Here is a 23,376-nt window from a genome sequence, read left to right on the forward strand (position 1 = left end):
AATCTGTCGTCCTCTCACTCTCATTTCCCTCATTCAACAGCTCTTCAAAGTGCTCTACTCCTTTCATATTTTCAACACACCCTCTTCATTCATTCATACATTTCCATCTCCATCCTTTCGTATGCAGCAGAAGTGACCCAGTGTGGCAGTTTAGGCAGCTAAAAATGCCAAACAACTCTAAGCCCATTTCAGAGCCCTCTGAAAAAAAGGCCTGAACACAATGAGGTCAGTGACAGAGAAAACAGGGAGGGTCCAAGTGGAGATGAGATGAGAGCCAAGCAACAATGATCCACAGTACCACTTTCAGAACAATAAAGAAATAGCAATGGGGTTTTTATTTATTTGTAAACATGTGCACAAAATAATCTTCTTTCATAACCTGTGGAAACACTGCTGGGGGCAATCATCATCACTGGATATCATCACTGTCCACAGACTTCACATGGGAGAAGGTCGGATAAGGAGGAGTCCTCTGTTTCTCCTTTGGTTGTGTCACTGGTTTTTCCATTCAAAATGTCACTACCCAGATAATTCTGGAATAATATTTGATTGAATAATCACTCCAAACAAAATAATTGTACATATTAAATGTTAAGATTATTCACTGAAACAAATCTGATCTTTGAAGTTAAACCACTGTTTCAAATTAGGTTTGTTGGTTTGAATACTGATGTTGCATTCACAGAAATGCTTTGATTTACACAACATTACAATATGATATATAATTAACAATGAATATGCAAGGAGTGGAGTCAGTGAAGGTAAATGAGTTTAAACCTGTCAACCATCTAAAGCAATGGACAGTGCACATGAGGAGTAAAGAAGGGAGTGCAGGCAGGGCGGTGTGGATGAAGACAAGACGATAGTGAGACCTGCTGTGATGTTTGGTTTGTAGACAGCAGCAATGACAAAAAAACAGGAGATGGATTTGGATGAGTTAGAGTTGAAGATGCAAAGATTTTAATCGGGAGTCACCAGAATGGACAAGATTAGAAACAAGTATGTCAGAGGCACAGCTCAGGTTGAGTAGAGAGAGAAAAAGGTTGAGATGATTTAGACACGTGAAGAGGAGGGATAGTGGATATTGGAGTGGATAGGACATTAAAAAATGGAGCAACCAGGCAGGAGGAAAAGAGAAAGACCTCAAACAAGGTGCACAGATGTAGGGAAGGAAGTTATGTAGAGCAGCCCCTAAAGGCAGCAGTTGAAAGAAGAGGACATAATAATATAAAAAAATGCATGCAATTATCTCTGCTAATGTTTGATCTATGTGTAGTTTACGTACTTGTGCTGCAGTACTGTTTCCTTTGCAAATAAATGCTGTAGAGTAAATATGAAATCATGAATCATCATTCACTCCTGTGGTATTAATTTTATTCTTTTCTGTAATGAACCCTCCACGGCAATGGGGGCGCTGTCACTCAGTGTCATTCAGTTAAACCACCTCTATGACTGTTGTTAGCTAAAGAGGAGGCAGCTTCCTATACCGCATGGATGGGTCACAGTGCAGTCGCAGTCGCAGGGCAGTGTGTTTGTAGATCTGTGACGTTTTCCAGGACAGGCAATAAACCAGAAGTGCAGGTTGTGTCTCGTCCTCTGCATCCCAGCAGCGAAAATAATTTATGAGGACTCGGTCGAGCCATTGGACTGGGTGTGTTACATGTGAGATATGAAAATGTTATAGTTTTAGTGCAAGAAGAAGCTAACTGTTAGGCTGTAGACGAATAAAACGGATGTCGTGTCAGCCCTGTGGTGCCTGTGTGGTGTTGACAAGTCTGAAGTTCAGTGCAGGTAGAGTTCATGTGGCTAATGCTGCTAGCTTTTTAACTGTGTAGTGCTAAGCTGCAGTAATGGACGTACTGTAACCAGCTATTGTATTTATAGTGTAAATAAAACTTGGTGTTTCCACTTTATTTGCTTTATTAATTAATAGATGGGAAATTACTTTACATTATTGCAAAATAACTAAAGCTGCAATTTTGTCTACTATTTAATGACTGGGGACTTCTGGGAAGATCAACAGACATACTCACATCTCTTATATCATTCAATTTCTAGGCTGAGTAAACACTGTCCGGCTGAGCTTTACTGGCTCCCCATCCAACCACAGTCACTCACTGGTGTCTCAACAATGAACTATGGAAAGCCTCAAGCACTAACTGAAGAATGGCAAGATTTAAGCGCAAGTCTTGCATCACATTAATTGCTCTGGTGTTGCTCATACTCGCCATAACTGTGTTCTTAAATGAGCTAATATCACGGGACTCTCCATTCAGCAGCCCAGCCGATATAAAGGGGTTTCCCGAACCAGAGAGCCGGGAAGACCGCAACAAAAAACCAGAGGAGATCAAAATGAGCAACGTTGCTCAGTCAGACAAGGATGCAGAACTGGAAGCGACACTGAGGAAGTTCCCTCCTCCAAATTACTACCTCCATGCCTTCTACTACACGTGGTATGGAAACCCAAAGATTGATGGAAAATACATACACTGGGACCATCCGCAGCTGCCACACTGGGACGTTAAGGTAGCTCAGGGATATCCACAAGGGAGACACAGCCCACCTGATGACATTGGGGCCAACTTTTACCCCGCTTTAGGGGTTTACAGTTCCAGAGACCCCTCTGTTATAGAGGCTCATATGCAGCAGCTGCGTACAGCAGCCATCGGTAAGACATCAAGTCACTTTTAATTATATACCACATTTAAAACAACAGGAGCTGAGCCAGAGTGCTTTCCAGGCAGGCAATGCAATGATGGCAAAATATGAATAAAAAGGAGTCATAAATAAAGTATAACAATAGAAATAACACTAGAAATAAAAGTGCAGTAAGAAAAATTTCAACGCGTACTTGACTAAAAGCTAGTGAAAATATATACAGTGCTGTATAAAAAGTATTGCTCCCTTCCTGATGTCTTAATTTTTTCAAGAATGCTGACCCCCCCCCCCCCCCCCCAAAAAAAAACAAACAAAAAAAAAACCTGTGCACATTTGCCAGAAAACATCTTGATCCCCAAAACCTTCAGGAAAATATTCTGCGGACTGAACTTTTTGGAAGGTTTGAGTCCAGTTACATCTGGCATGAAACTAACACATTATTTTATTTTTTAAAAATCATGCCAACAGTCAAACGTGGTGGTAGTGTGGTGGTCTCGGGCGGCTGGATGACTTGCTGTAATTGTCGAAACCATGAACTCTGCTCTCTACTAGAAAATCCTAAAGCAAAATGTCCGGCCATCATTTTTTCTCAAAGAAGCTCAAAGAACCTTGGGTTTTGCAGCTGGAAAATGATCTTAAACACATCAGCAAGTCCACCTCTGAATGAAACAAAAAGAAAATGAAGGTTTTGAAGTGGTCTAGTCAAATCCTTAAACAGGCTGTCCATGCTGGAAAACCCTCTAATGTGGCTGAATTTTAAAAAAAAAAATGCAAAGAAGAGTGGGCCAAATTCCTCCACAGGGATGTGAAAGACTCATTCCCAGTTATTGCAAAAGCTTGATTGCAGTTGTTGCTGCCAAGGTTGGCACAACCAGTTATTAGAATTAGAGATAATAACATTTTTCACACAGGGCCAGTTAGGTTTGTATAGCTTTTTTTTTATTTCACCCTCTTAATAAATGAAATCATTTCAAAAAAGATAATTTAAAAACTCATTTTTGCATTTATCCTGGTGTGGAAATGTATTTGAAGTCTGAAGCATCTAAGTGGGGGGCAAAACATTTTCACCGCTCTTTATCTTTAGAAGTGGTTTATTGTCATGTTTATTGACATGTGCTTATGTGGGTTCACGGAACATTCCAGTTGTTGTTGCCTTGGTGGCAGTAACAGCTGGAAAAGCCTGTTTGCCTTTGGCTTTTAGGCGAAAAGGTGGCGCTGAGATAAGTTGATGGAGGATGACCTCAGAGACCAGGAGGCCAAATAAATCAATGCAGTTAAGCTCAAACAGGAATGACATGTGTCCTTTTCCTTGGGTCATTCTGAATCTATGTAGTGAGCTACAGACATTTATAGGTTAGTGTTTAGTTTTTCACACAAAATAAAAATATTGTTCCCAACTATCAAACAAAAACTCTTCTAATTGAATTGTGTCAGCGGCCATGATAATAGTGACACACTGATACAAGGAAAGCCTAATAATATTGCTCCAGGCACACATTTAATACAGATTTATTACACATTTACATTAAATGAATCCAGTGATCTTTATGAATGTCCATCTGGGTGTTTTTCTTTTAGCTTTTGGATTTCATATTGATACTGTAACTGTTTATTTTAAGGTGTCATTGCTGTTTCCTGGTATCCTCCCAATATGAAGGACGACAACGGGGACTCAACAGACGACATTGTGCCTTTGCTGTTTGAGGTGGCTCATAAATACCACATTAAGGTGTGTGTATGGAGATTGCAGCAGTTGCTTGAATGAAACGTCATTATTTTCCCAATGAAAGGATTTGTGATTGTGATCCCGTGTATGTGTTATCTTTGTCATTATTTGTGTGTTATAGGTAGCTTTTCACATTGAGCCATACAAAGGAAGGGATGAAGTCAACATGTTCACTAATGTTAAATACATCATTGAGAAGTGAGTAGTGATTTTGCCCACAGAGTCATTCAGATGTCATCATTCATGTTATCTGCATATTTAGATTCATCTTTCTATTCCTTTGACATCTGGTTGTTTTTCCGATCCCGTCCTCCACAGATACGGAGAGCACCCGGCTTTTTTCAAGTACTTGACAAACACTGGCAAACTTCTTCCACTCTTCTATGTGTATGACTCATATCTGTTGAACTCGGAGCAGTGGGCCAAGCTGCTAAAGCACACGGAGACCAACAGCATCAGGGATACCCCGTATGACGCCATCTTCATCGCGCTGCTGGTGGAGGAGAAAGACAAGAGAGATATCCTGACAGGAGGGTTCGACGGCGTTTACACCTACTTTGCCACTAATGGTTTTTCCTATGGGTCCACGCAGCGTAACTGGGCCTCTATAAAAGCTTTCTGTGAAGATAACAACCTGATGTTCATTCCAAGTGTAGGCCCGGGATATATCGACACGAGCATTCGACCCTGGAATTTCCAAAACACTCGAAACCGCATCAATGGCAAATACTACGAAACCTCGCTGAGTGCAGCACTGGAAGCCAGGCCTGATTTTATCTCTATAACATCCTTTAACGAGTGGCACGAGGGGACTCAGATTGAAATGGCAATTCCAAAAACAAGCCAGACGGTGTATCTGGACTATCTGCCCAACAAACCATCAATCTACCTGGAAATAACTCGCAAATGGGCGGCGATATTTGGTGGTGAGAGACGAAAGTGGCAGGAATGAAAATGACTAAGAGCCATAGCAGATGTTTATTCATGGGGGTATAAACAAAATGAAAACTAAATGGAGTTCTGCTTGCTGAACGCAGAGCAAAATGCAAATGAAGACCAACTTTATGAGAAAAGCCAAATGATTTGCAAAGCCGTAGGCAAGTGAACCACTTAATTATCCTAATTTTGGCTGCGCTGATGTATGTCGTTTTGTTGCACTTGAACGAATTATTGTGAATTTAACTGATGTCTTATTAACGCTTGTTTGCACACCCTTGTACATTTTTGCTATTCCTGGATTCTCACCAGCCGAAACAGCATAGGCATGTTTTGCAGTTCTGTGATCTGTGACTATATTAGACCCGAACAGAAATAAAGTGCACTCTGGAACGAGGCAGAGACACGAGTAAACAAAGCAGTCTGGTGGAATAAAGCTGTTGCCTCATTCTGCTTTCAACTCGGCTTCAGCCCAAAATACAGTACAAGAAAAGAAAAAGAGGGGGGAAAAAAACCCACGCAACATACATTTTGACATTTCAAAGACATGTCAGTTTAAAATCTGAGATGAGTCATAATGATGCAAACAGCGGCGGGATGGAAGGATAGCAGTTCAGTTGTTGAAACAGATTTGTAGCTGAGGGAATGGAGGGCAAAATCAAGATTGGTTTTTATCTGTGCAGTAGATTGCCTTCTTATTTATGAGCTGTTGCCATGGTACAGTACAAGTCTAACAGATACTTCTCTTACTAGACGTGCTATCAGTGCATACAGCTGCGTGGCCGCAGCTGTTTGGCTGCATCTGCACAAATCACGCATTATGTTAAAACTGCCCCCGCAGCAAAGGGTTATTTAAACTGAAGCCATCTCTCCACTGAAAACATACAGTGATCTTTTTATTCTTGCCTCTTAATTTTCAGCCCAGTCCTTTTTCCAGATCACTTGAACTTGTGAGAATTTTTGTTGGTGGTGTTTCGGCTTCTGCAGCCATACAGCATGTTTACCCACAGGTTTATAAGCAAGCATGGCTGTGAAAGCCATTCAGCTTCAGCTTGGATTTCCTGGAGCAGTTCACAGCAAGTTTTAAGGACTGCTATGGATCACTGTCTAATTGTACAACCCAGCATCTTCTCAGTTGTACGTCCTTGGCTGGCTGCAGAACATTTGCATCCAGAATTTGCTGACTTTTATTGGAATTTATTCTTGCCTCGATCCGGGCAATTTTCCCGACGCTCCCAAATCAGAATATTACTGCAACAGCTTTCATGCTTAAAAGTTGGCAAGTTGTGTGTGTGTGTTTGCTTTATTTTTCAATTAAATGCGTTTTATTCATTTTTCTTAAACGGTACCTTTGGTGATTGTGGCCAAAAAAGCCAAATGAGCTTCACCTGCACACAGCACTTGTTTTCCAATTGGCTCTGGCTCATCCAGGTGTTGCTTTGCCTACTGAAGTCAAACTCAAAGATCTCGTCTTCATGTCCTCTTGCCTTGCTGTTGTGCAAGGCTGCCTTTAATCCGACGCTGTGTAAGAAAAGTCCTAAGTTTTTTGGAGTTTGACCCATGCAAAATCGTGTTGATGCACTTCTGAATTTAATCATTAATTTTGAAATGAACCCTGTGATGACTCCTCCAACTGTTTTGAATTACAACATTAAACCACTAGAGCAATCCCGTAAATGATTAATTGACTGGCTAAAAGAAATCACGGGGCATGCTCAAGGTTTAATGGGGCAAACTGCATCTGTGAGCCTCTGTGTAGATAATTGAACCTACTTATTTAGTGAGTTGTTTTTGCATGTGATTTAAGAATGCGAAAAATATTTAATAAACTCGCTGAAAATTAACATAATTGTATTTTTGGGCCTCTGAAGGTGGCTGTGGTGCATTATCCTCACTAACTGGCAATCAGACTTCAGCTTTTACATCACTGAAAGATACATCCCGATTAATTTGTACAGACCAAATGAGGTGAATCCTTTTGATCCCGTGCTTCCTCTCAGCAGAGATGACTGACCTGTTTATTCAAATGAGAACCTTAAGCAGACGATTAAAGTGTAATATGGTACTAAAGCGGAATCTCAGCATCCCACTCAAACTAGCGCTCCGACACAGCCTGCAGCTGCATCGACGGTAAACAGAGCAAGGTAGCGCATGGGCAGCCAGCAGGGAATTATTCCACATCGCATCACATCCCTGAGCATACATGGCGCCCTCGCACACCGAGATATGAATTTAGTGTGCAAGCGAACGAGGTAGTCGCGATTTCCCCCTCTTTCTTTCTTTCTTCCCCCCTTTTTTCACTTGCAGCCATCATTCTCTGCGTCGGTGTGCAGCAGCGGAGAAGATTCAGCGCACATTGCTACAGTAGGTATCATCATTTTTTCGGGATCAAGACGATGGATGCGGGCTCCCCCGGATCTATTGCTGCAAACACGGCGTGCGGGCTCGATTTTTTATTCCAAACGCATCCACATCTTCCGTATGTTCCTATGTGTCTTTGAAAGGGAGGAGGAGGAAATGAGAAGAAAGCTTTATTTTGACTCACGCCTGTCGCGATGGTGAGTAAAATGCTTGGCTGAGTCTTTCTCCCCCCCATCCTTGCATCCTATGTCTGATCTTCTACCTGATTTTAAAGGCAAATCATCTGTAGCTAATTGCAAACGCCAAAAAGAAAATGCGCAAAACAAATGTCACAAATATAGACCGCTTCTCGTTTTCCCCGGGGTGTTTGATTGTACACTGCATTTTTAAATGTTTAATGCACTAGACAGTTCACACACTGCAGGGGACATGGATGTTTTTCTCCCGTGAATGTGACTTGTATTTCAAATCTTGCCCTCATAGCTGCAAATATTATACCCACCGCGCGCGCTATTATCTAGGTTCTGTTAGTCAGCACTGGAAAATATTCCAGTGTATCTTTATTATTCCCATCAACTTCAATGCAGTGTCACGCCAAAAGACAACCATTTTAAAGAGTGGCTCCACTACAGCGTCACGTTTTGAAATGACCTTCAGTGCTCGGTGGCTGGAAATTAATTCTCACCTGAGATGGAGTGTCCGTTTTCAGCCAGTGCGGGGCTCCTTCCAGAAATTTGAGTTGCAATCTAAAGACAACAATTTTGGTGTACATGTGCAGCTTTAGCCTTTGCATACCCGTTACAAAACGCTGTTTGGGATTTGAGATTTCTGTGACTGATATTGCCACAGAAAATGTGTGACTGCGTTTTTTTCCTCCCCTTACTGCTCTCCAGCCACTTCAAACGTGGCCTCGCTGCAGACTACTCACCCATGCGGTGCTCTTTCTGTGTCCCAAATACATCACAATGCATTTAACAAAATCACAGCTATGCTTTTTTTAAAATGTGAATGAGCTGCAGGAGTCTCCCCTTAGTCTCATTTTGGTGGTTTAGAGATAGAAAGACATATCTAAATAAATAAATAAAACATTGTGCACCTTCTTTAAATAATCGCATTGGAGACACAGGAACTTAAAAGGCCTGATCTGATCACTGCAATACAGGTCAACCTCCATCCTATGGGGTGTTTTATATAATTGACACCAGCACATCATGGCATGCATGGGATGCATGGGATGCATCCTCTGTTAACCACAGAGCTTATCACTGCAGCTGACAGGAGGCATGGTAGAGTGCTGTAAGAGGATTTTCCCTACATGAAAATGTATTGATACCATAAGCCTTTAAAACGAGTGGCACTCATTTGGCTCTTATCTCAATCCATCTCTGGCTCGTGTATCCGCTGGGTGCATATCTGTGTACCAAAGTCAAAGATTTGGATGAAGCATGGATGAAGGAGGCATAGCCCAGTGCTCTTCCCTGTATGGCACAGATTATACAGTGCATGTTACCCTTTCCTTTGATTTTACTGATTCAGATATGCTTCAGGGATGCATGGATGAAAAATCGTCTCTCAAGCTTTGATTCTGCACTTGGCATGTCAGGCTTGTGTGGCCTCTGTGCCAAATGCAGGTGTGCTGAGCCCCAGAGAGCTCTTCTATTCTTCTCAGCCTTAAGATGGCAGCATTCTCTTACAACACACAGTGGATACCCAAAATAACAACCTACATCCATGCCTAACTGGAAACTTTTAGAAGATATCTAGGACTATCTAGGACTAGCTGACTATTTGTGTAAGAACTTTTGTTTTGTCTTATACACTTGTTTGTAGAGATTAAGCTAATCTCTGCATGCAGGCTGGAAATACAAGCTTTCTCTGTGGCGCTATGAAGTACCTCAGTGGGCACAGAACACAGGGAAACCCACAAAGTAATGGAGTTTGAAAGAACCACAATTGAATTAAGAAATGTGCAATGCCTAGCTCAGTCATGGTGAGTGTGTGGATGCAGGTATTTGACAGTTAGCCAAGTGATGACAGATATGCTTCTTTTTTACAAAAATCCATTGCTCTGGCACTTGTCATGTTAAAAATTATAGACTGACAAATACTATAGGCCTATTAAAAAGTTTTATCTCAACTCTGCTAGTACTGTCAGCTACTCTTTCTACAGTCTTGATACTTCTAGGAGCATATTTAAGAGAACAGAACAGACCAAGACAGAGGAGGAATAACTAGAAAGCAAACAGTGACATGCTAGGTAGCTTAACTGGACAGTCATATCCCAAACCTCCATATGGTTCCACATGTGAAAAAAGCTATTTTCAAACCGGAAGTGCAACATGGCGAAAAGTCAAGGACATTCAGTGACTATGGGTGAAATTATCACTGCATGAAGTTAGTGGAGCCTGGGGTAAACATTATTCAAATCCCAGGCAACTGATTGAAGTGACTACTAATGAGAATGCAGGATATCACTAATTAACATATGATCTGGTGGTAAATATGGCAACCAGAATTTGAAACATCCGCAAGCCACCAGCTGCCAGCTTTAAAGCGACACGCAACAGGAGACTCAGTTCCAGTGTGTACACAGCTTAAGGATTACAAAGTTTCTATACTGGACACAGACGATAGTAAGATATCCAGTACAAAAGAGCATAACAGCCAAAACCCAAGTTACAACCAAAAGCAGCAACAAATAATCCTAACCAAACGCGATATGTTGTCGCAATATTAAGGTCCTACACCACAACAAGTTACTAACAAAGTGTTCTACAGTTTATAAGACAAAAGCCTTTGGGCACTGATTCAGTGACTCTAATGAAGGAGCCGATTACAAGTCAGGGACAAGCCAAGGAAACTGGAGAACAGTCCTCCTACTCTCTCAACCAAAACCATCTAACTTAACCCTAGCCTTTAGGCAGTTAAAAGCAGGGGTTAAGTGAGTGGCAACTGGTTAAACCAGTGATCCCATCAAAACCACTGAGGTGTTCCCAAGCATATATCTCTACCCACATTAATGTAACAGTTGACTCAGTGGATTCCCTACACATAACCTAGTGTCTTAAACCTAGTAAGTGAGTTCAAGAACCACCACTGCACTAATGAACTCAAAGTTCATGAGCTAACAAGAATTGGCTGACGAAGCTCTCTCTGTGTGTACACCTGTGTGTGTCCTTGAGAAAGATTTTTTTACACTAGTGATAAAAAATAAACTTTCATAGGAGCCAACTAACAGGAAAGTCCAAAATAAATTCATATCACTACTAACTAGGGAAAAAAGCCACTAAACTAATTTGTTATGCCAAGACTGATTATAGCATACCTGTGGTCAAGTAAGGAGAGAGTAGGCAAAATGGGAGGGGTCATCAAAGTGCTTGCTTTTTGTCTCTTTTTCTGGCTTAATAGATTCTCTCTCATTTTCTCTTTTTGCTCGTATAAAGGAGGCATCATTAAGAAGACCAGTAAATTCAAGATCAAACACACTTCATTCAGTCATGAAGGATCGTTATTATTCAGCCTAAGAGCAAAGAAGCATCTCCTAGCTCCAACCTGCAATTTGTTTTTCTATGAGCACCGAATCACAGAGGAGGTTAATCCAAGCTTCGATCCGATGTAGGAGCTGTTCCCTCAAATTCCCACAACCTCTACTCTTGCTTGGATTTCAGCATTCAGTAAAATCCGCCAGGTTTGTATTGCAATATGTTGTAGGAGGCATCACAGTTTTATTTACCAGTTTTATTTGAGCACCGATGCAAACTATTGCCTTACACACCACACAGTATGTATTCATACCACTAAGTATTTAAAGGCATCGATTCTGTTCAGAGTCAATGATCCAGTAGACATTATTACATGTTGGTAGTATGTAAAGCCTTATCCCGATTAGATGATCAGTCCTGATGTTGTGTCCTGCTGACCATGTGGTATTTTTCTCTTTGGTTTGCCCTTTTTAGGACAGAGTATGCCATCTGCACCTTTTCACAGAATTCTGCGACCCCTTCTGCTTGGTACTTTTATACTGGGATGCTTTGTGACTCTGTTTTTGATGTATTTTAAACCATCTACAAGCTGGTTATCAGGTCCTGTAGAGTCAACAGTATCCACAGACCGGGTCAAGAACCTCTTTTCCACCAAGAGCGATAAAAACGTGACCACTGTGCTGATCTGGCTCTGGCCCTTCGGACAAACGTATGACCTGAGCGTCTGCAGCTCTCTCTTTAACATTGATGGCTGCTTCATCACAGCAGACAGGAACTTCTACAATAAGTCTGATGGGGTCGTCATCCATCACCGGGACATCAGCACTGACCTGTCCAATCTGCCGCCGCTGCAACGACCGTCGTTCCAGAAGTGGATATGGATGAACTTTGAGTCGCCGTCACATTCGTCCCAGCTGCCTGGGATAGAGAACCTGTTTAATCTGACTCTCAATTACCGTCAGGATGCTGACATTGAAGTGCCTTATGGGTCCATCGTAGCAGCAGAAGGGGAAGAGGATTTTGTACCACCCAGCAAAAACAAGCTGATCTGCTGGATTGTAAGCAACTGGAACCAGGATCACGTGCGGGTGAAATATTATAATGAACTCTACAAACACATTGAGGTTCATGCATATGGACAGGCCTTTGGGGAGTACATCTCTGACCAAGACTACTTCCCCACCATCGCCAGCTGCAAGTTCTATCTGGCGTTTGAGAACTCCATCCACAAAGATTACATTACAGAGAAACTGTACAACCCACTCTCAGTGGGGACAGTGCCAGTGGTTCTCGGCCCACCCAGGCAGAATTACGAAAACTTTATCCAGGGAGACTCCTTCATTCATGTTGACGACTTCAGCTCGCCCAAGGAATTGGCTGATTACCTGCTGCTCCTGGACAAAAATGAGGAAATGTACCTCAGGTACTTTGAGTGGCGGCGACACTTTAAAGTAAAGAAGGCCTATTTTTGGGCAGAGCACACATGCCTGGCTTGTGATTACTTGCGAAGGCACAAAGAATACAAGGCATTCAATAACCTTGATAAGTGGTACTGGGGCGGTTAGAGATTTGAAGGGCTGTGTGTGAGGGGCTAAGCAGCCAAGGCATAAAGGACACAGGTAAAAAATTTCTTCAAAAAGGGTTTTCTTTATTTTAACCCTCAAAAAGTTAAAAAAAGACTAAATTCAAAAACATAAGTAGCAAGCCCATAAAAGAGGTCACCTAAATGTAACTATAAAAAGTAATTTCCAGAAGCTTAAACAAACAAACTGGACACAACTTAACTCACAAACTGCCCTAATTACAAAGACACAAGAGGGTAGCTTTTATAGTGGTTTGGCCAAACCATTTACACACAATAGGGGGAAAACAAAAACACACACTAATATTAACTAAGCACAGAATAACATAAGTAAACCTAAAACACCCCTGTTCCTGATGAGCACATGGTTGATCCTTCTGAGCAGGCCTGTTGTTCTCAGAGTCCTCAGCCATGCCTTTTGCCCCCACACTCCATACCAGTTGGTGGCGGTAATGCACCTTTCAGTTGTTTGCCAACCGCCAATAAAAATGTAGAAGAAGAAGAACGATCCCTTTTGCCCAGACAGGAAACAGCCACCGCCCAAACCCAGGTAACTCAAAAAAACAAAAACATAATTAATATAACAGAAAACATTTTTAGAAAAACCACACAATGCTATTATGTGCGCGCCTCATAATATCAGTGTTAGGTTTAACCAAATGATTAATGAATTATATTAATGACGAAAACTGTAAAACAAACTAATAAAGTGAACAAATGGACTGATTTACCCATGTGTGGCTGATGCCATCACACTGTGTGATTTTTGTTATGTTGTTGAAGGCAGTACATTAAGATTTTTGTCCTTCAGTTAACACAAAGGTTCGTTGCTGTTCTGTCGTGAGCAGCTGAATGGTGTCTTTCTATTGGTTCAGAGGCCCAGTGACACATCTAGCTTGTTCTTTTTTTGTCCTTTGAATTTTAGTTAAGCCTTACTTTGCCTTTTGAGTTATTAATTTATCATTTTTATTTATTTTTTATGATTTACAAGTGCACAGTTTTTTTTAATTATTTCTGACCATGTTTTACTTAACATAACCTCATCTGCTGCTATTTTTTTAAATGATTTTGTCCTATTTTTTAGTGTGATTGCATGATTGTATAAACGTTCTATAAACATACATGATGCAAGTTTTGTTTTTGTTTTTTATTATCCCCTGCTTATGAAGTGGCACAAGCTGACATTGGGGAAAGTGTTAGCTGGAGAAGAGGGGCTGACATAAAAGTGAAAATATTTATGTAATATTTATTCAAATGAGGCATTATATGATAAAAAACAATCTCATCTGTGCTAGTGATGAATTCACCTATGCATTGTTTACTAAACTCCAATGTGAAAATGGTTCAATAGGGTCATGTACATATTGTGTATTTTTGGAATTATGTAGCTGTAATTTTTTTTCCATATTTTTTATAAGTTTGCATTTGCACTGCTAATCAAACTGTTATTTTCACATACTTACACTAAGGCAGATGGTCAATATGTATTTGTAGATTGGATTTGGCGATCTTTACCTTGGTATCCGACAGAAGATGTCACTGTTATGTGAGAGGGAGGTTGCTAATTAATATTGCTGTGAATTGTTCATTGTCTTTTGTAATTTTGTCACGGTGTTTTGGATACCATGTGGATGATGATGATGATAGCACAGCACAGAGCCATTGTACTGCAATATGAAACTCCCACACACACCTCCTCACATTGCATCTTAATTTGGAAAGTCTGTCATTTTTGACTGACTGCATTAAGCAGAAAGAGCACAAAATGAGCACGTAGTATAAGCATTTGCTTAAGCTCTTTACTTAGGTGCTGTACTCTCATCACACATTATAACTTAAGATATATAAACTGATATTGTTTCATGTTTTTGGGCAGACTCGGGTAAAAAAAAATGTTAACCAAGATAAAATGAAATTGGCTCCATGTGAAGAAAACAGTGAAAGATGTGATCTTCATGGTTGCTGCAAGGTTACCCGTATTTTTGTATGAATCATCATACCTCAGTGTTGTCTGGGAGCGAGTGTTTCCATGTGATTCTGATTCTTTTAGCACTGCACCACACCCTTGAGACCACACTACAAAAAGACAGCTCGGTATCTGCATATATCGCAGATATTGCATCACATTCAGATGTTGTCGGAACGGCTAATTCACTGAACAATGCATTGCAACAGCACTCAGCAGCTATTAACAGAGATTTATGTTTTTTACAGAAAGTACTGTACAAATTCTTGTCAACGTTTTATGCAAGATGAGCTTCTGTGTCGAAGTATAGAAACAGTGAGGTTGTCAGATTAACATTTCTTCAATTTCAAAGGGACCATTGATGTAAAATAGGATGAAACCAATTATTTTCTTATGGAGTATGGTTCCAAATGCCATAGTGGACTCTGGATATAAACACTGTAGTGAACTGAAGCAGGAATTGGATCAAACCAGCCCAAAACACAGATCATTCCTTTATGTCTAGCAGACAGCGGGAACTCCAGCAGCATTGTATATATTTTTCATGGTAAATCTCTTTATATCATGCAGTTGTTGTCTGGAAGTGACTGTGACTGCGCTGTACATTTGTAAGTAATGCCCGGTGCTTTGAGTGGCTGTGAATTAAGTTAAAGGGAGAGACACTTGAAAAAGGATTAAGAGCATCTGAAATGATGCTTTTAACGGTTTTGAGGTGGACATTTTCATCAAGGGAGGCACTTTTACATTTGAGGAGTGATTTTTTTTTTCTTTGTTTGTATTTGGTGGCAATCCTGTTGGCATGACCTAATTGAAAAAGTTGTGCCAAAATGCAGCAGAAATACAGCACTTTTATTCATTTCGAGTAGTGTGACTCACTGTGCCAGTTGTCGTCTTAGATGAAGCTATTGTGAGTTTATAAACTGTCCTCCAAGACCTTGGCACGTCCCACAGGATAACTATGAAACTGCCAGTCATGGTTTCATATTGTACAGTCCAATCTCATGTATGAAAACAAAGCTTTCTTGTCCAATGTGGTTGGTGACTTTAAGGGAAAAAAAAAAAGTTTTTTCATTTTATCCTTTTGGGCAGCATCAGTCTTCTTTATCTTCTCTGTTTCTTTTTTTTTTTTTGCACAAAAACAAAGAAAAGGAGCTTCTCTGTTGTCCAGTTTGAATCTGTGAGAGGTTCACTGATGCACCCAGAAGTGATTCTCTGGATGCTATATGACCGGGTATCCCTAAAAAATGTCATTTGATGCCAGTTCACTGAAATAATCTGTTAGTCAATCAATACTTTTTTTTGCCAAATCATTGTATTTTGCCAAATGTTGTGTTTTACTGTATATGTCTGATAGTGTCAAAATGAAAATAAAGATATGGACAAATGAGCAAACATTTGTAAAGTATACTGTAGTATTTTTTTATTTTTGTTTTTTAAAGAGATGCCTGATGTGTATTACATGACATAGGCTGGATCATGCTGAAACTGTCTGGAAAAAAACATGTAGGATGCTTGCTTTTAAACATTTGCAAATCCACTTATATATAAACTTGGCTAGCCAACATAGCTGAGCATAATGGCTGAAAACAGGACAACTCTTATAGGGAAGCTGAGCTGTACAAAAAGCAGAACAGCCATTTTAACATGGGGTTAAACAAATGGCTGTTTAATAACCATACATTGGTTTCCCCTGTAACTATGCTATGCTAAGCTGAGCTAAGCTAAGCTAATGTAAGCTAAACAGCTGCTGACTGTAGGTTCATTTTTTTGGACAGAAATCACATTGGTATCAGTTGCATAATTCTTTAATTGCAGGATAGCAAAAAAAATGTATTTCATATAAAAGTAAAGGGGCAATAAAGGGGTTCCTTTAGTCAATGCTCGAAAATATTCATCTTTAGATCAACTTCAATGCAGTGTCAAAGGCAACCATTTTAATGAGTGGCTCCACTATAGCATCACATTTTGAAATGACCTTCAGTAGCTGGAAAGTAATTCTTACCAGAGATGGAAGACTATTCATGCATCGCTCTTTCTGTGTCCAAAATACATCACAATGCATTCAATATTTTAATTCTAAAATGTTAATGAGCTACATGTAGTCACAGTTTGGTGGTTTAGAGATAAAAAGGCAGATCAAAAAAAAAAATGCAAAAAAGTGCTCCCTCTTATGATAATCACAGTGGAGACACACATTATAACTTAACAGGCTTGATCTGATCACTGCAATACAGCTCAACCTCCCACATATACATATAGTATTTGGTAGTCTACTAAAAGTTCCAGTTTTAGCCAAATAATGAAACAGCCAAAATATCACAAAGGGTCACATTAAACAGTGTAGATTGAAAGACACAGTAGACTTATTAAAAAGTTTTATCTCACCTGTACTAGTACTGTCAGTTATCCTTTCTGCACCCTTGATATTTCTAGGAGCATATGTCCACACTGGAAGCGATTTACTGCAATGTGGCAACCAGAAACCACAGAAAGTCAAGGATATTCAGTGACTATGAGTGAAATGACCACTGTGTGGGATCTGAGATAAATTTATTTGACTACCAGTGAGAACACAGGATATCTCTGATTGACATACAAATACAGTTACTTAAAATGGTCAGCTGATCTTGACAACACCATGGTGGATCCTTGGCGGATCCTCGGCTGGTTCTTGACCAATGAGATCCCCTGCCTGTGATATGTATAAAGCCACCACAAGTGTTAATGCCCCTAAACGGCACTGAAGAAAACCAGTGCTAATGTCTTATGTATACACCAGTAGAGGCAGTGACAATGGAAACTCATTCATTTACATCTTTCTACACTGCTTATTAATCCATTCCATGTTAAAGGGTTCTATAATTCAAAACACTGATATAGGTTAATTGGCAGCATACAATTTAGAGGTTGTACACACTGAACAAGCGACATACAGCAGAAGACACAAAGTGATGTCTAAAGAGTTTGGAAAGAAAAGCATCTGGACTTCTTTAAGTTGCTTGAAGACGTTTCACCTCTCATCCAAAAAGCTTCTTCAGTTCTAAGGTCAAATGGTGGACAGTCCCAGATTTAAGTCCTAGGGGAGTGTCCCCCCCCAAGGCGGTCAAGAACCCCCTGTTGATCCTCTACCTAATCACACGAGCCAAGGTGTGAAAACAGGTGTAGTTCACAATCAGCCAAGGTTTCGGGTGAACCCGCTGTGAAACCTAGCCCCACCCTATCATATGATTTCCTGAGGTCAAATAGTGCAGGATGTGAGTGGGCGTTAAGGGGTCTGGGGAAGGATCTCAAAACTGGCCTTAACGCCCACTAGCATCATGGGCCATTTGACCTCAGGAAATCACATGCAACTAAAAGAAGTCCAGGCGCTTTTCTTTCCAAGGTCTTTAGACTACCGGGACTTGGATGACTGAGAACCTTCACAGACACACAAAATGATGCTTGCACTCTAGAAACAATAATCAGCATTAACCATAACGCATGAGAGGATTGTTTAACTTCACTGTCACATGTTTCTATACAAAAAGTATACTCAAAATTTAAACTTGAATTGAGGGGGGTCTGTTCTAAAATTTTAATGAGATTTCAGTTCATATAGTATCAGAACAAAACCGCAAGGTGCCTCAAGGGTCTTTTTATTGTGACGTAAAGATCCTACGATGTTAGAGAGAAAACTCACACTGACTGAACCTCTTCAAATACACCGTTCCTCTGAAAATGATCAGTTAGCTGTTTTACAACTATTCTTTCAGGAAGTTTAGAGAAAAAGGGAAGTTTAAAGAGCAGTCCATGCAGGTGGGTTGAGTGATGGCTTTTTAAGTAATGGTTTAATTACTGGCACCTTAATGTATGTAGCCTATCATTAGAGATAGATGACATTTAGGATTAAAGCTGAAGTTAACTCAGAAGAATTAATCAGAGCGCAAGAGTCCAAAAAATATTAATAGTGTTTAAAGCAGCTGTACGTAATGATGAGTCTGTGAGATGGTTACTAGTAATTTTTCTCTAATGGTTGAATTTTTATTAGTGAATAAATTCATAGAGCTCTGACTTTTTGTCTGAAAAGAAAACTAGGGCTTAAAAAAAAAAAGAGCAAAAAGCTCTTTTCCAGGCTGGAGGTCTTCTAAACTACTGAGATGCCAATTTGACTCCAGCTTATCTACTTTAAGGTGGACCTTTGAGAGTTAAACCAGGGAGTACAGTGACTTTCGAGAGTTTAGGTAGCTGCTCTGCACTGTGTTGGCACATGGCATTGAAGAAGATAAAAGTGGAGGAATTATATCCTTCAACTTAGTCACAGCACTTTCAGAACGACATCTACTGTAATGAAATTTATTTCTCACCTTAGTGCAATCTATTATTGTAAAATTTAAATGTTAATAAAAATGATCAAATAAAGAGAAGCCAATTCATCTAATAACAGATTAAATGCAGAGTTGAGGCTGTCATTTTCAGCATCTAAATGGATATTAAAATCACACACTATAATTATTTTATCAGAACTAAGCACTAAATCAAATAAAACCTCTAGTCTAAAAATAAATCCGGGGTGAGGTGAGGCATTTTAGTAGAGAGAACCAGAGCTTTGCACTTGCAACTAAAGGCAATCCTCTCATGCCAATTACACACTGGCTTTCCAAATATATTAAAAGTCCTAGCAGCATCAGTCACAGTCATACATGCTTGCTTTAGACATTCGGTGCAGTTGTCTGCCACTAATATTAGTATATCACCTCAGTGTGATACATTTTAATACTTATATGCTTTAAAAGATGTACCCCAAACACAACAACAGATATTTGCTGCACAAAAAGTGCCCAATCTTTCAGTCACTAAATTAATACCGCAGTAGTTGTGCATATATAAATGTGTCTATATATGTATGTACTGTATGTATTATATAAATATCTTTATAGGTGCAAAAACAGCACATTCTGACAGTTTAGACAGTTAACACATTGCATTTTAAAATGCAACAACTGGCTGAGGCCCTTCCCGGCTTTCCTAAGATTGACAATAAATAAATTAATAAATAAACACATTACTCATACAATTCATAAAAAGTATCACAAACAGTAGTTGTCTTGACACTAATTCTGACAGTTCAGAAATCATAAAAAGATCAGAAAAATCATGTATAATTAATCCAGTGGGGAAAAGTTAAAGTGTGATTGCAATTATTTTGAGTTTGAATCAACCATCAGCTATATTATTGAGGAATTATATGTATATATATATATATATATATATATATATTACATTTGTGATTGACATGACATTGACCAATCAGATGAAAGGAAGAAAAATAGGGTCAAAATTTGTACGTGTAACTTGCAGGGTTTTTTTGGCTAAGTCCACACACAAATCTTTTTTACGCACACACAAATTCTTTTTATACATACAAATCTTTTTTACACACACACAAATCTTTTTTACACATACAAATCTTTTTTACACACACACAAATTCTTTTTACACATACAAATCCTGATTTACAAGTACAAAACTGATTTACAAGTACAAAATATTTATGACCACATTTTGAGCCCATAGAATTACCTTTGAATGAAATGAATGAATGAAAAGAATGGGCTAGTTTTGGATTTGCAGTGAAAACAGGGTGGAAGGTCACTACATAAGTCATAAGTCAGGTCAATTATATTTCCACTATTGACAATATTTCACCATGAAATGCTATCAAAACTTTTGGAAGCTAGAGAAATCAAACCTTGTGTGAAGAAAGTGCGATCTCTTAGAGACACTCTACAACTGAGTGAAACGGGCGTGTTTATTGTGGAAAGTAGATACATCCCAAGAGAAAAAAAGGAGGATTCCAAGAAACTGGGAAACCAGTTGGACAGCGTACCTGTCAAACAGGGTTGATAGCATACCTGTAGCCAAGTAAGGTGAGATTACGCAGTGTGGGAAGAGTCATCAAAGTGCTTTGTGTCGTGTCCTCATTCTCTCTCATTCTCTTTCTTTGCTCATGTAATGGAGGCATCATTAAGAAGACCTGTAGATTCAAGATCAAACTTGATCTTTGTTCAGGATCATTATTATTCAACCTAACTCCAACCTCTAATTTGTTTTCCTATGAGCGCTAAATCACCAAGGTGGTCGATCCAAACTCCAAATTCCTACAACCTTTACTCTTGCTAGGATTTCAACGTTCAGTCCACCAGGTTTGTATTGTGATAGTGCGTAAAAGGCTTCACATTTTTATTTATGATATTCATACCACTAAGTGTTTAAAGCCATCGATTCTGTTCAGAGTCAGAGGTCCAGCAGACATTATTACATGTTGGTAATATGTAAAACCTTAATATGATATGATGGTTAATCTTGATGTTGTGTCCTGCTGTCCATGAGATTATGTTCTTTCTCTTTGGTTTGCTCTTTTTAGGACATAATATGGCATCTACAACTTTTTACAGAATCCTGCAATTCCTTCTGCTTGGTACTTTTATACTGGGATGCTTTGTGACTCTGTTTTTGATGTATGGTAAACCCTCTATAAGCTGGTTATCAGGTCCTGTAGAGTCAACAGTATCCACAGACCGGGTCAAGAACCTCTTCTCCACCAAGAGCAATAAAAACGTGACCACTGTGCTGATCTGGCTCTGGCCCTTCGGAAAAACGTATGACCCAAGCCTCTGCAGCTCTCTCTTTAACATTGATGGCTGCTTCATCACAGCAGACAGGAAGCACTACATGAAGTATGATGGGGTCGTCATCCATCACCAAGACATTAGCACTGACCTGTCCAATCTGCCGCCGTTCAAGCGACCGTCGTTCCAGAAGTGGATATGGATGAACTTAGAGTCGCCGTCACATTCGTCCCAGCTGCCTGGGATAGAGAACCTGTTTAATCTGACTCTCAATTACCGTCGAGATGCTGACATTGAAGTGCCTTATGGGTCCATCGTAGCAGCAGAAGGGGAAGAGGATTTTGTACCACCCAGCAAAAACAAGCTGATCTGCTGGATGGTGAGCAACTGGAACCAGCAACACATGCGGGTGAAATATTACAATGAACTGCACAAACACATTGAGGTTCATGCATATGGACAGGCCTTCGGGAAATACATCTCTGACCAAGACTACTTCCCCACCATCGCCAGCTGCAAGTTCTATCTGGCATTTGAGAACTCCATCCACAAAGATTATATTACTGAGAAACTGTACAACCCACTCTCAGTGGGGACAGTGCCAGTGGTTTTTGGCCCACCCAGGAAGAACTACGAGAACTTTATCCCACGAGACTCCTTCATTCATGTTAATGACTTCAGCTCGCCCAAGGAATTGGCTGATTACCTGCTGCTCCTGGACAAAAATGAGGAAATGTACCTCAGGTACTTTGAGTGGCGGCGACACTTTAAAGTAAAGAAGGCCTATTTTTGGGCAGAGCACACATGCCTGGCTTGTGATTACTTGCGAAGGCACAAAGAATACAAGGCATTCAATAACCTTGATAAGTGGTACTGGGGTAACTAGAGATTTGAAGGTCTATGTGGCCCTTGTTATATTGTTCAAGGCAGGGCTAGTGTGTACTAGTAATGAATTCACCTATGCATTGTTTACAAAAGTCCAATCTGAAAGGGGTTTAACAGGGTCATGTACTTATTGAGTCTTTTTGAAATTATGTAGTTTTCATTTGCAATGCTAATCAAAGTGTTACTTATCTTTACATACTTACACTAATGCCGCAATCCAGATTTCTCGGAACTCAGATGTCGAAATCAGGAGTGACTTCACTCCCAAGTTAGTGTGTACGAAAAACAGCATTTGTTTTTTGTCCATAGCAAGGTAGAGTCATTCAGGTATCACAGGCAATATAACATAATAATTGCTTTTTGTGCTTAAAAAATACATTCATGGCTTATTTAGTAAGTCACAAATATACAATAGTGGCAGTACAGATTAAAAGTTTAAAATTTTACTACTGTGTACATTTAATGCCGCCATCATGGACCCTTAGTTGCGGTCTACATGGGCTGCTCCAACTATCTGAGAGGGAAATTCCACTTGAGGAGGTGCTCCAGATTCAAATTCCGACTGGGAACTCTAAAATTCGGATTTCCAACGTCTTCAGGCACGCACCATCAGACAGATGGTCATTATGCATTTGTAGATTTGAATTGGAGAGCTTTACCCTGGTGGTATCCGACAGAAGGTGTCACTGTTATGTGAGAGGGAGGTTGCTAATTAATATTGCTGTGAATTGTTTATTGTCTCTTGTATTTTTGTCACAGTGTTTTGGATACCATGTGGATGATGATGATAGCACAGCACAGAGCCATTGTACTGCAATATGAAACTCCCACACACAAATCTGTCATTTCTGACTGACTGCATTAAGTAGAAAGAGCACTTAATGAGCACATAGTATATCCATTTGATTAGGCTATTTATTTGAGTGATGCACTCTCATCCCACTTTAAGACTTCAGATATATAGACTGATATTGTTTCATGGTTTCGGGCAGACTTTGACATATGGGTAAAGTAAGTATTAACTAAGATCTAATGAAATTGGCTCCCATGTGAAGAAAACAGTGAAAGATGTGATCTGTTTTCATGCTTGCTGCAAGGTTATCTATGTTGTTGTATAATCATCATACCACAGTGTTGTTTGGGAGTAAGTGTCTGCATATGGAAAATGTGAT

General features: G+C 39.9%; 3 protein-coding genes across 6 annotated transcripts; all 3 read left to right on the plus strand.

Annotated features, from left to right (window-relative positions):
- The first annotated feature begins 1,547 nt into the window (after positions 1 to 1,547).
- Positions 1,548 to 6,663, plus strand: manea (mannosidase, endo-alpha). 3 transcript variants are annotated; one of them, XM_063499690.1, is made up of 5 exons: positions 1,548 to 1,651; positions 2,059 to 2,668; positions 4,278 to 4,387; positions 4,506 to 4,582; positions 4,703 to 6,663. In XM_063499690.1, exons 2-5 carry the CDS (start codon positions 2,167 to 2,169, stop codon positions 5,334 to 5,336), a joined length of 1,323 nt encoding a protein of 440 aa, XP_063355760.1. In that variant the 5' UTR covers positions 1,548 to 1,651; positions 2,059 to 2,166; the 3' UTR covers positions 5,337 to 6,663. The 3 variants fall into 3 exon arrangements, with proteins under 3 accessions (XP_063355760.1, XP_063355759.1, XP_063355761.1); XM_063499689.1 differs by having other exon boundaries at positions 1,569 to 1,791; XM_063499691.1 differs by having other exon boundaries at positions 1,571 to 1,662.
- Positions 6,664 to 7,359: 696 nt separating this feature from the next.
- On the plus strand, positions 7,360 to 16,096 carry LOC134645208 (4-galactosyl-N-acetylglucosaminide 3-alpha-L-fucosyltransferase 9-like). Of its 2 annotated transcripts, XM_063498556.2 has the most exons (3): positions 7,360 to 7,878; positions 11,125 to 11,369; positions 11,753 to 16,096. In XM_063498556.2, the coding sequence occupies exons 2-3, from the start codon at positions 11,251 to 11,253 to the stop codon at positions 12,726 to 12,728; spliced, it is 1,095 nt and encodes a 364-aa protein (XP_063354626.1). In that variant the 5' UTR covers positions 7,360 to 7,878; positions 11,125 to 11,250; the 3' UTR covers positions 12,729 to 16,096. The 2 variants fall into 2 exon arrangements, with proteins under 2 accessions (XP_063354626.1, XP_063354625.1); XM_063498555.2 differs by lacking the exon at positions 7,360 to 7,878 and having other exon boundaries at positions 11,259 to 11,369; positions 11,638 to 16,096.
- Positions 16,097 to 18,500: 2,404 nt separating this feature from the next.
- Positions 18,501 to 22,205, plus strand: LOC134644645 (4-galactosyl-N-acetylglucosaminide 3-alpha-L-fucosyltransferase 9-like). The gene is made up of 3 exons (XM_063497731.1): positions 18,501 to 18,506; positions 20,825 to 20,886; positions 21,218 to 22,205. Exons 1-3 carry the CDS (start codon positions 18,501 to 18,503, stop codon positions 22,203 to 22,205), a joined length of 1,056 nt encoding a protein of 351 aa, XP_063353801.1.
- The last annotated feature ends 1,171 nt before the right edge of the window (positions 22,206 to 23,376 follow it).

The sequence above is a fragment of the Pelmatolapia mariae genome, linkage group LG16_19 (genome assembly GCF_036321145.2).
Source record: "Pelmatolapia mariae isolate MD_Pm_ZW linkage group LG16_19, Pm_UMD_F_2, whole genome shotgun sequence".
In the NCBI taxonomy this organism is placed as follows: domain Eukaryota; kingdom Metazoa; phylum Chordata; class Actinopteri; order Cichliformes; family Cichlidae; genus Pelmatolapia; species Pelmatolapia mariae.